This window comes from Cataglyphis hispanica, chromosome 12 (assembly GCF_021464435.1).
Source record: "Cataglyphis hispanica isolate Lineage 1 chromosome 12, ULB_Chis1_1.0, whole genome shotgun sequence".
Classification (NCBI taxonomy): domain Eukaryota; kingdom Metazoa; phylum Arthropoda; class Insecta; order Hymenoptera; family Formicidae; genus Cataglyphis; species Cataglyphis hispanica.
The window spans coordinates 2153609-2166424 of record NC_065965.1 but is presented as its reverse complement, the minus strand read 5'-3'; the positions used below and the strand labels follow the sequence as shown (position 1 = coordinate 2166424).

Sequence of the window (12816 nt, the reverse complement as noted above, 5' to 3'; positions counted from 1 at the left end):
AATTTAAACGAGCAAAGTTAACCAATAAGGAATAACTTTAGATTTAATTAACATATTTAAAAAATACTGCATCGATATCTTGATGTAAGAAGTAGCAAATTTATATTTTGTTAAATATCAAAAAGCAATTTCATGATTATGTTCTTTTGTTGATTAATGAGCAAACTTCTTGCAATATAGATTTTCTTTAATATTTATTAAAAAATAATACTAAACATCGAAATTCTCAAACTTAAAGTTATACATAAGAAAAAACAAAACTTAACCGAATTAGGTATTAACCGTGCATTCCATGTAATCTCACCAATATATAAAAAATAAACATGATGTTAGTATGATAGAAGTACAATGTAGTAATGTAACTGTATATAGATAATAGAGCGCTTTGATTGTGAAGGCTGATCGCACATTGGTCAAATTTATCAAAATTGACATATGCAAAACATTAGTTGATTTTTAAGGGCTTTCTTCTTCTTCACAAGAGGGACATGAAATGAGAATTCGTCCGAGAATAAAACTCGTTGCTAAAAAATAGTATCTATTATACATATTTGTTACAATTCCGTCTCTCGATTATGTTTTGTCTGTAATATCAATAATATTCTGAAGTTATATCATTCAGCTCATGTTGGCACGCGATATCAAAATTGGTGCTAGATACACATTATTTTTTTTTTTTATCAAGGCCCTCTTATTTTCAATCGAAATTTGTTCACACTTTGTGGAACAAATATGTGCAGGAAAAAGAACAACTTAATTTACATCACGTGGATGTATGCAAAATAACGCCTAATTAAAACATTAGGCGACATATTCAACGCGCTTAATTCTAATCAGATTCAATAACTTACAATCTGGCAGGATTACTCTGTTCAGGGAATAACGAGTCGTAACTGGGAGGCAGATCCTTGTTCACAACCGGGGAAGACACCGCGACCTCCAGCATAGGAGCCGTAGGTACGGTGCGATTAGATCCCAGACCTACGTCCGCGTCCGGCAAGGAATTCGGTCGCGAACACATGTTCGGACCGGCGCAATCCGATGACCAGCACAACTTGCGAGATTTCTTGCAAATCCACAGACACATGATGAAAATGATGAAGCAGAGAATCATGGTAGTGACTGCTCCTACAGTGACTTTTGTGGCAGTGTCGTCTCTGGGAAACCGATCGGTGATTGTATGTGAGCAATTAAATTCGTCCGAACAAATACCGAGCGGACAATTGTAAATCATATCGCACAGGTATTCCTTGCGAATGCAAACATTATATCCAACTGGTTTGTATCGTTCGGGATCCACCTTCTTGCAACCTGTAAATGAATCATCAAACAAGATCTGTAATTTATATATATTTGTTACATTTGATATATATATATATATATATATATATATATATATATATATATATATATAGGATGAAAAACATACTTCTGCATGGAGTGTAAACTATACTAAGATCCAGATATTCTCCATCCAACAATCTCTCCTTGGAGATGAATATCTCTGTTTCGAATTCTGTTATAACAGGTTCAATTGAAAATGTTTTCGATTTCTTAATGGCATCAAACTCGGCATATTTGTCATGTGATTGCAGCAGGGTATCATCCATATTATGTGAATTATCTTCAGATTCAAGAACCGGAAAAGACATTGATTGGCGATCTATTTCTCCACAGAACTCGTTCGTATAATAACCGTCGGATCTCTTAAACTAATAAAATACTTATTAAAAGTTTAATGTTGCAAGTGCCAATTTTAATTAAATCAAAATACGATTTTAATAAAATATGTTTGATAATAAAATTATTTTCATATTTTATATCGCAAACATTATATTAGACTTCAATGGTTTGCAGATACATTTATCTATCATTTTAATAAATCGAGAAAATTAATCTTTTAATTTAAAATTTTTTAAAATATAATTTCTGCAAATTTTCAGAATTATTGATTAAATAAATCTAATTTTTGTCACATGTAATATTTTTCATGTTTCTTATATATTTCTATATTCTTAAAGTGTATTGAGGAAATTAAATTTTTTTTTCTTGAAACTATATCATACAAGACACATACATAAATGCTAACTAAATATGTAGTGCTAAATAATTACTATTGGATCTTCAAGAGAGATGTTTTTAAAGCTGAATGTAATGGAAGATTAACTACAGTTACACTTCTTAGATATAAATGAACTGTATATATTAATATATATTATATAAATATATATAATTTTATTGTAATTTTATAAAAATTAGCAATCTATTTTAAATGTATCTGCAAACCATTGAAGTCTAATATAATGTTTGCGATATAAAATATGAAAATAATTTTATTATCAAACATATTTTATTCTATAGAAAGATAAATGATGTCAGTGCAAAGATTGATTAAACTGATAATAAAGGGAAAATTAGATTTGCTCCGAAAATTATCGGGTTCATCATCCATCAACTTACCCGTACATAATCCAAACACTGATTACCGATACGTCGAAAAGACATTTTGTGGATAACCGCGAAGAGGCCCTCGTTCCTCGCGGTCTTGAAGGTGAACGTGCACTTAAGATCGCCTTTGACGATCCAACGATCGAATATGTGATGCGACGTGACGATCGCCGCGGTACCATTGCGTAAGTCGTGCGTGTGCTTCTTGTTCAAAGGATGACAGAACTTCTCACTTTCAAGAGAATCTACGGGAAAAAAGTACACGGAAGGTGAGGTTAGAAACGAGAGCCCGCACACATTAAGGAATGCCATGCCATTCTCGCGATAAATCTTCGCAGGCCGAACTTGAGAACTTACACTCGTTGTAATTGTTGTAACGCGTGCACGTGGAGAGATGCGCGATCGCGATCAGGAGGCAGACGACGCTCGACGAGGCGCGTGGCTGGATCATTTTTTTTTTTTTTCTTCGGGGTGCGACTCGCGCGCGTGGCTCGCAAGTGTCACAAAGCCATATATGCAGAACGTGAGAAACAGTCGCACGGATGACGCTGTGGATGACGAAACGCTGTCTATTCCTTTCTGTCGCGCGGCGACAGAAATTCTGCGTGAGATTATTTTCGTGAAATCGAGCAGCGGAAAGCCCGGAGCAGATCTGCGACGTCGTTACCGAGAAATGCGTCATCCACTCTTCGCGATAGGAAAGCGGGAGAGGGACCAAAACAAGTCGTGACGTCATCCGAGAACGTCATTGAGTTCGCGATATCGATCACGCGATCGAGATCTCGAAAGATGTCGCGGCACGTTTTCTCGGAGCGCAACTTCACTTTGAAAGAAGAGAGAAATAATTGTAATTGATAATCGGATATAATAGAAGCAAAGGATAATGTGCTGCGAAGGGCCGAGAAAAATTTACGTAGAATTTGGCGAAGTGGAAGTGGACGCTACGGCTATCAAGTGGATAGAGATAATCAACGAAAGTTGCGTTAGTATATTATTTGATTTCTTAATGTCCAAGTGTATCGTTGCATGAAAGATCGCAAGATTCGCAACATTGTGAATTCACGATTAACATTGAATGAAATTGTAGATGGAGCAGATTTATGAAGCTCGAAGAGATGCTACTACTAATCCTCTGGACCATGTATTCGAATTATGTAGCTATTCGTGGTCTTTGCTTCCAGGCCAAATTTACAAGTGCAAAATATACTATCGACCGTTCGTGCCGTCCTCCGTAAACATAGATTACTTTACGATCGTGGATTCCGTTGGAGAACGAGCGGAAATTAAAGTTTGTGGAATGTGTATCGGTATGAAATTTTTAATCAATATAATCAGTATGTGATTTGGATTATTTTTCATTATTAGAGAATTTATAAAGGCTCGAGCTCTAAAGAAATGCTTAATATAATATATATATATATATATATATATATATATATATATATATATATATATATATTTCAAAATAAGAAGTTAGATCGCTAAAAAAATTGATTGACATTAATTTTTTGAAAATGTTTATTTAATCACGGTATTATCTTTTCTATTTAAAAGTCGAGATGTGATAAGGTAAATGCCATCTTTTAAGACTTAAATAAGTCTAAAAACATTTTGCTTAATTTCGTCGAATGAATTGCAAATGGCTATGAATTATTAATTATCTGGATGCTGAGAAGTGTTTTTTTTTGGTCTTATATGATTAAGATAATGTTTACATTGAATGAATATCAACATCTATGATGTAGATAATAATATATCTAGGACCTGTAATTTCCTTGTCCACAACGAGATTAATTATGATATGCACAAGCGAGAAACGCGAGATAAAGAAACGGATCAAACTCGTTAATGATTCCAAAGCCATGGCAATTTTTATGTTCGACATCGATCTGACGCAAAGATCATTTAAAGTTGACACGAAGCAAGGATGCATCGGTTCTCATTCTCGTAAATATGTAATGATCACTTTCGCGCCTCAGGAAGCTGGAATCTACACGTGCCACTTGCCGTGTTTAATCCTAAATCACGTAATGAGAAGATTTAGATTTTTAATAAATTAAAACTTGAATTAAAATTAAACGAACATGATGTAAATCTCTGCGTATCAATGATGCCATGAATAGCATTTTGAATTGATAGTAATTCTTAATAAATTGTCCATATTATCTCTCATATATATTATATATATATATATATATATATATATATATATATATATATATATATAATTATAAAATAGAAATTATAGAATAGAAATTATTTCCTTACTCTTTAATCAGGAATACATGATAATATTTGTCATCAATAAAAAAAAAAAAATAACTTTTTACCTTATATATTACCATATAAAATATTCAGATGATTACCTTTTTTGAATTACAGAGACCGATTATTATAGAAGTATACGGTTACTGCAGCTCGATGTTATTACATAAAATAAATATACAGAATCGCTTTAATTATCCTGAAAAATTAAAGAATGGCTTCGAAAGCTACATGAGCGACACTATCGTCGCTGCGCAAGATGTACCTGCGATTTCTTTATCGAAAAACTACATCGATTTTGGTCAAGCTGATTTGACAGAAAATACTACGCAAAAAATTTCAGAAACTCTCTGTCTTACTAATCACACTCGATCTGACGTATTAATTAAATGGGACCAAGGTTTCATCCCTCAATCATAATGTATATGAGGATAGCTGTCATACATAATTTTTTTCTTTTCTTTTCAAGATTATCTAAGTATCACGATAATTATAAATTAAATATAATTAATTTATAATTATATAATTATAAGTACATTGATTTATTTTTCTATTTCTTTTATCGACAATTAATATCAGATTATGTATAGATATTGAAGAAATTTTTGACATAATACCCGTTATCACGAAAGTACCAGCGGGTCAGACAGTTCTATTCGAAGTCACATTTAGTCCAGACAAAGGGAGCAATTTATTTGCGCGAGAATTCATCGGATATGTTTTCACCGATCAGCAAGAAAATCTTTTTTATCAGGAAAATGTTGTATTTCCTGTAATTACATCTGTGCGATTAATTGGTGCATATATTTTCCGTTACTTTTGCATAATGCTGCGATTATTTTAATTTGACGGCAATGTTATACGTTCTTTTTTACAGGTCATTCCTTTCCTATTTGTTCCGATGGCTGGATCCCCCAGTATGAAATACCTCACATAGTCAAAATGCCGCCTTGCTTACCATCATTTCCGATTTACACCACGTTTCTGATTAAAAAATTTGGACACTTACCATTGATGTATCGCTTTATACCGCCGACATCGAGCCATTTTTTCGTGAAGCCGATGATGGGAATAATTCATAAGTACGTGTATTTAACATAAAATTTAATATTGTCCAAATTATTATTCGGATTTAGATTAGAAATTATTGCATTTGTATATATATATTGCACATAGTTAGGTATAAATTTAGAGCGACGATCATGATTTTTATATTTATTATACAAGACATTTGTATACAATATTTAATGAATATTCTTAACGTTCAATACTTTTTCGATCAATAAGACATATTATGTGATCTTTTCTAGAGATTATCAGATTATTGTAGTCGGTATGTTACCCGGTATTGACAACGAACGCGTTTATGTAGAGCGTTGGGCGATACATTTCAACGGAAATACAAAATCGGAGTATTTCATAGATTTTCGAGGATTTGCAGAATGCGCTAATGTCAGTTTCCGTGATCAAATTGTGAGGTTTGCGCCGACATTTCCAAATTGTCAAGAACCACAACAATTCTATATGCGAAATATTACTCGGCATACAATAAAGTAAATATTTATAATGATATTAAAATATTAATATGTGCCATTATTTATCTCTTATTGCTCTTAAAAAGTAATTAGGAGTATTATTCTGAGTATTATCAGTTTATCATTAAAATCCTTTTTATAATTTAATTATTGATATCAATTTTTTAGTTATGAGTTTGTTAACATGACACCTGAACTACAGATTCGAAATAAAAATAATAAAATTTTCTCAAATGATATCTTCTTTCTCGAGTGGATATTTTGCCCTGCTACAATTGGGAACTATGAATTTGACGTAAAGTGTATTTTATTTATATTGAGAGACAAAATTCCCACTGGACCCAGCGTCTGCATTACACTACACGTAATAGGAAGCTGCGAGTCTGGTTACCTTGTGGTAAAAATTTAAAAAATTTTAAAAATTAGCTAATAAGAAGGATACAAATTAAATAATTTCCGTAATGCATATTATTATATATTTAGTCAGCACCCGATGAATTAAATTTCGGAGTTCAAGCGTACAAAGCTACAAAGGAATTAAATTTTCATATATTTAACTTGAGTCCGGTAGACATTCATTACGAGATAACGTGTAGCCATTGTAATTGGCCGATCGGAAACATAGAACACGATGTAAAAATACAGCCGATTATGGACACCGTTTTCGCCGGACAAGATAAAATGATCACCGTTTCTCTTACACCCACTACACCGGGATATTACGAACTTTTTCTTCAATATTTTGTGAGATTAAATATTAATACAATTGCATTAATTCCGAATCAGATGCCAAGAAATATCTGCAAATTGTGCTCTTTATGCGTGTTACCCACCTTAAAAGTAAGTACGCATAGCATTGTTTCAAATTATAATTCGAAATAATGCTATTTAAAAAAATAGAGAGGCATTAACAGTTTATTAATAAAAATACATTTTAATAATATACTATATGTATAATAATTTATATATACACAAATTGTATATAAATAATAGGTGACAAATTTACAATGTTACGGGCCTTACCCAGATATGAGTAAAGCTTTTCTTTGGAAGCTGATGAAGATAAATATGTATGCTAAATTTTATGTCATCTTTGCAATCTCGATAATTTTACTTTTATATAAACATATAGATTATAAATTTTTTAATCTTAGATTCAATACATTACTTCAAGATTTACAAGCGGAAACATCACAAACACTGTACATAAACTTTCCGGCGATGATCTTACATGAAAGTCCCTTTATTATAAAATTACTTTTAAGAAATGTAACTGCAGTGATTGCTTCGTGGAATATTAAAAGAGTGCAGTTGTGTTCTTGCCGACCCATTTTTAAAGGCTTCTCGTTGCAACGTGCAAAATACGATTGTTTGCATAGGAAAGTGTGCTCTGTACAACCAAAAACAGGAAATCTTAAAGTATAACATTACATAATTATTTAATCATTAATTTGGGTGTGTCATTATTTCATATATATTTTAATAACATGCAGCCAGGAGAAGAAAACTGGATAACTCTAGAGCTGCATTACGTATTACTAGGAAAGACTGAATCCAAATGGGACTTAGACCTTGGAAATAATCGTCATATTTTTTTCCTCATAGTGATCGAAGGATTATCCAGTTCTGTTAATAAGCTTCATCTTTTAAACGGCACGCATTTTAAGTTTCAGCATATTTACTTGGGAGATAAAAGTCCTATTTATCAGGTTATTATTTTCATTTAAATATAATATAACGCTTATAACACGTAGTGTGAAAATTTTTCAGGTATGTTGGGTGCATAATGGTACAAATCACAGCATCCCATTCTCTGTAAATCCCAGAACGGTGCGCGAAATAAATCAGCAATACTGTTATGAGGTTTTTTCCTGTGCGACTCGATATGCAATCGTGAATCCACAATCTTCTGTGCCGATCCTTTTAAAATTTCAACCACGACAATTTGGCACATTTAAGGTTTGTCATTATATACAACAAACTTAATGAAAAGAAAACAAATAATTTGTTTCTCTTTCCAAGCTCAAAAATATACAATTATTTCTTTTCGTTTGAACAGGGCAGATTATGCCTGACTCTGGGCGATGAAGAAGAAGAACTGATATTGGAAGGCGAATCTTCTTTGCCGCATAAACCAGCAGCAATTGGAGAATATATACCATCCGAATCACATGACATCGACGATGATATTCCTATATACTTTAATGCTGACTGTATAGATATTTTGCACGTAGCTACGCATAGTCACGTAATAAAAATGATTATGATGCATAATAATTTAGTGCAAGATGTACTCGCTTTTGAATGGAAGAGGTTTAATGCTTTAAATTAAACTATGAACAAGGTTATTTATTGGAAAATGAAATAAGTATTTATTTTTTTCTTCCAGAAATGATATTCCCGGAGTAATTCACGTGGAAGTTCATCCACAAAAAGGTTTGATAAAACCAATGTCTGTTAAAAGTTTTCAGGTAGCTATAAATACCGAAGAATATCCTTGCGTAATTGATCTTAACATTCCGTGCGAATTTATTAATACCAGTCAAAGACGAGCCTATCAGAGAAGTGTGTACAAGTTAGAAGATATGTCTCGAGAATTAAAAGGGCAATTTACTATTACAGAAAAAGGCGTCAGCGTTCCAGTAAGCAAAATATATATATATATATATATATATATATATATATATATATATATATGTATGTATATATATAATATAGAAATTCTCTCTTTGTAAAATCTTAAGCATTTGATAATATTCGAAAAGATTCAAGATTCAAGAGAAAATTCCACAAATAAAATTTATTGAAAATTGAACGGGAGACACAAATTATATAAGCTTCAAGAAGTCTTTTTTTTAAACATCTCACCTCATCTTTTTTGTTTTTAGAAACCATTAATGAAAGTTTTGGAGAAACCTCAAACCTTTTATAAAACCATAACGATTCGATGTTCTATATATAGCATGGAAGATAAGTTTCTAAAAATTAGTTTAATGGATGAATTAATAAATGCACCTCCAAAGAGAATATGCATCGAGAAAAATGATAGACAGATATTAACATTCGGGAAAAAGGATATTAATCGATCTTCATTTATTATAGAAGGTCTATTATGGTAAATTTCGTAATTCCATAATGAGTAAAAAATTTAGACTTGTAATTTATTTATAAGATTTATTTATGAGAATTCTAATTTCATGTCATTTAATATTTATTATGTTATTTGATATATTTCATTATATTTTTTAGGGAAATAGTCAACAGCAAAATATTTAAAAACATTATGCAAGATATATTGCGGAATGAATCAAATTTGTTTTATTCACAATTCACAATGAATTTATACGAAAGAAAAAGATTGATACGAAGATCGTATATTTCATCTCCACGAGCATTAATCAATCGTATATTAGAAAGAGTAAGATGTTATTTCTAGTAAAGAAGAGCACTCTGTCAATCAACTCTTTTTTCAGATGTTATTCATTATACTGCACCAAGAGTTTGCTTTAAAGACAGCGCATCTAATTCAGCATAAAGATATCAGACATAAAAACTATTTGAACATAATATCTGGCATGAATAGAAGAAAGATAGCCAAACAAGGTATCGAAATATTATATTTTATTTTAAGAAAACATTGCTTAATTGTTTTAATCGTTGCAATTTGTTTTAGAAAAACAGTTGTTATGTCACGATGAAGATTTTTATGTGACACCAAAATCAGCAAATACTGAAGACGAACAATCAAGAATATCTTTTGCCATATAATGGTAGTCAGATATGTTAATATATGTATACAGTTATATACAACTGCCACTGCTAGCTCGTTGCAATGTAAGTATCTGCAATCCTTTTAAATATAGCCAAAAATTTATTTCCTTTGTTCCTGCTTACTTTTTGACCTTCCTCAGTGCTTTCATATAATTTTTCCACTATAGGATCTGTCATCTATATTAACATAAAACTTGTTTAGCATTTCCATATATAAAAATAAATAGCTATAAATAGCTGTAAATATTTACCAAATCCTCCTTAGCAACTTCTTTAAACAATGGATGTTCTTGAAAGTGCTGAACTATCCATTGATGCAAATCTTTCACATCTGTTACAGTGTATACAATCGCCTACATATAATAATAAAAATTAGATTCCATAATATTAATATAAAAAATTAAACAACACACTTACTCCTTCTGCTAACACATAAGCATATTCTGCTAATAAAGACTTGTTTATTATCCTCCATTTATGTTTTGATTTTTTGAAATGTGGGTCTGGATACAGGAAAAACATCTTCTTTAACTATACAAATTAAGAATGCTAATTAATTGAAACTATATCATATTTATCAAACTTTTATATTTTTCTATATATATATCAGGCAAAGACTTTTATCTTTACTTGTCCTTTGAAGAAATAATTTGGCAGATATTTCATGGCATTCGTCCTCAAGCAGGCAATGTTCTGATATTGACCAGGGTTTTGCGAACGTAAGGCAGCAATGCGATCCATAACATAATCTGATACTTTTACTCTGATTTCCATACCAAGTATTAGATTATTGGGAAACATTGGTGATAAAGCAACTGGAAAATTGATTTATTATTTTGATTTGTCAATAAAATATATTAGATTACTTATTTAAATTACAAAAGATAAATTACCTAGTAATCCTCCATAGCCGCAACCAACATCTGCAAACTCTACGCGTTTCTGTGTCTCCTCAGTATTATTGGAAAAATATTGTGGATACAAGGTACTCCAATCCATTAATTCTGGTTTTATGGGACTGTAATGTAAATAATAAATGATACAAAATAACTTATGTAATTTTAAAAATTGATGAAAAACATGACAAAATTCCACTCACTATTCAATGCAATGATCAGCTATTGGATTTGAATGTGCGCGTTGTCTATAGTATTTCTTTTGCGGTAGTGCCAGTGTCGTCGACATGATTCCGCTAAATATTTTTTAATTAAATGCTTATTTAATTCTTCTTTCGCTAATACAATACATCAATAACACGGTTCACGCGTGTATATTTTAAGAGGTTACGTACAATATTATACACAAAATGTGCTTATTAATTATACAAACTATACTTTGTAATTAAACTTAATTTTCCACTCTAGCTAATTATAAGTATGTTTTTGGTTTTAAAACGAAGAAAAGATGTAGAATATGCAATAAAAAAAAAGACTGTACACAAAAAATGAGACTTAACAATGTAATAAATTCATTTTTTTCTGCATCTGATTACATCTTTCTATAATTTTTTTTATAATAAAAAAACTTGAGTATTAATAAATATATATTTATTATATATATTTAAAATATAAAAAAGTACGTAACTGACACATAAGCGCACGTGCGCGGGTCGCGGGTGATCAGCTGATCGATGCGAGGCGCGCACCGCCTGGCAGCTAATAGTGGCACTAACGGAGTTGAACGGAGAAAAGAAACGAAGGAAGCGGGTATCTCTTCGCGCTCTGTATTCTCCTTACTTTATAGTGCACACGTTTTTTTTTTCGTTCGCCGTGATCTTGCGACATCAATAAAATGTAATCGCGAGTGAGAGCGGTGCTTATGTAACGTATGTGAGTTGACGCCGTCGCCGGTTGAAGAGCGGAGGACCTCGGAGAATAGCGGGATCCTCCCAGGTGAGGTTAGGATTAGGGATCTCCATTCTGCGATGATATTCCTTTGTGATGAGAATCGTGATTATTCAACGTGCGTACACGTACGCACATACATGCGTACATACGTGTGTTCTCACAAACGCGCGGTTATCTTCGTTTCATGATTATTTACTTATGGATATTCCTAACTTTTTTATTAGATTAAAAATGTAATATAAAAATGGAATTACGATGACAAAAAGTCTCATCGGATTCATCAATTACATGTCATTCCTGATATCAATCAGGAGTACGTAAAATATTATATAGTAGAAATTCATGAACGTTATATATATTCAATTAGTATAATACATGTGGGATTTAAGTCGTGTTGATTATTTTTTCAACAACTTGACGCAAAATCTTGTGAATTTTTTAACAAGATAAATTATACGAATCAGTCTTTTTCTATATGCGAATGCCATAAAATATTTATGTAACATTACGTGTTAAACCGATTTTGTACTTTCTGTTCATATCACAGGAGTCGAATGTACCTCATATGTTATTGAAATTAATAATTTTGTCTAAATATATTTATAAGAGACTGCACATAAAAATGATTATTATCCATAAAAAATGTAACGAAAAAATTAAGCAAAAAACATGCAAATCTATAACATGATTTCTATAAAATAATAGAAAGAGTTAAATATGTCATATATATTACTATATGAAGATTGTTTTATAAATATAAATGTATGTGTTTTATTTACTCGTATTATCATATTATTCTTTAATTATATATTGCCACACGTCATATGACTGTAATCAAGTGCTTGTTAGACTCATGCGACAATGAAATAACAATCTTGACATATGAAACTTGAGACAAGAATACTTAAATAGATCGCTATACAACATAGGGCATATACGCTTCATGGTGT

At 31.5% G+C, this 12816-nt stretch overlaps 4 protein-coding genes across 5 annotated transcripts in view; 2 read left to right on the top strand and 2 right to left on the bottom strand.

The window, feature by feature from the left end:
• Positions 1-16: 16 nt before the first annotated feature.
• Positions 17-3312, bottom strand: LOC126853525 (uncharacterized). The gene is made up of 4 exons (XM_050599352.1): positions 2806-3312; positions 2461-2693; positions 1430-1712; positions 17-1311 (listed from the first exon to the last, which is right to left on the bottom strand). Exons 1-4 carry the CDS (start codon positions 3182-3184, stop codon positions 848-850), a joined length of 1359 nt encoding a protein of 452 aa, XP_050455309.1. The 5' UTR covers positions 3185-3312; the 3' UTR covers positions 17-847.
• LOC126853528 (cilia- and flagella-associated protein 65-like) lies at positions 3289-9946 on the top strand. Its single transcript, XM_050599357.1, has 18 exons — positions 3289-3430; positions 3536-3755; positions 4210-4475; positions 4831-5113; positions 5304-5510; positions 5591-5795; positions 6024-6266; positions 6417-6645; positions 6732-7088; positions 7242-7318; positions 7403-7667; positions 7742-7957; positions 8019-8207; positions 8308-8561; positions 8638-8890; positions 9137-9363; positions 9498-9666; positions 9722-9946. The coding sequence occupies exons 1-18, from the start codon at positions 3332-3334 to the stop codon at positions 9944-9946; spliced, it is 3984 nt and encodes a 1327-aa protein (XP_050455314.1). The 5' UTR covers positions 3289-3331.
• On the bottom strand, positions 9853-11882 carry LOC126853526 (tRNA (guanine-N(7)-)-methyltransferase). 2 transcript variants are annotated; one of them, XM_050599354.1, is made up of 7 exons: positions 11756-11882; positions 11119-11211; positions 10913-11037; positions 10650-10834; positions 10437-10550; positions 10271-10372; positions 9853-10196 (listed from the first exon to the last, which is right to left on the bottom strand). In XM_050599354.1, exons 2-7 carry the CDS (start codon positions 11202-11204, stop codon positions 10068-10070), a joined length of 741 nt encoding a protein of 246 aa, XP_050455311.1. In that variant the 5' UTR covers positions 11205-11211; positions 11756-11882; the 3' UTR covers positions 9853-10067. The 2 variants fall into 2 exon arrangements, with proteins under 2 accessions (XP_050455311.1, XP_050455310.1); XM_050599353.1 differs by lacking the exon at positions 11756-11882 and adding an exon at positions 11608-11706.
• LOC126853519 (kinase D-interacting substrate of 220 kDa) overlaps positions 11770-12816 on the top strand; it is a 35188-nt gene continuing 34141 nt past the window's right edge. Inside the window, exon 1 of the mRNA XM_050599342.1 lies at positions 11770-11911. The gene's annotated coding sequence lies outside the window, so the exon portion shown is untranslated. The remainder of the gene's footprint in view (positions 11912-12816) is intronic.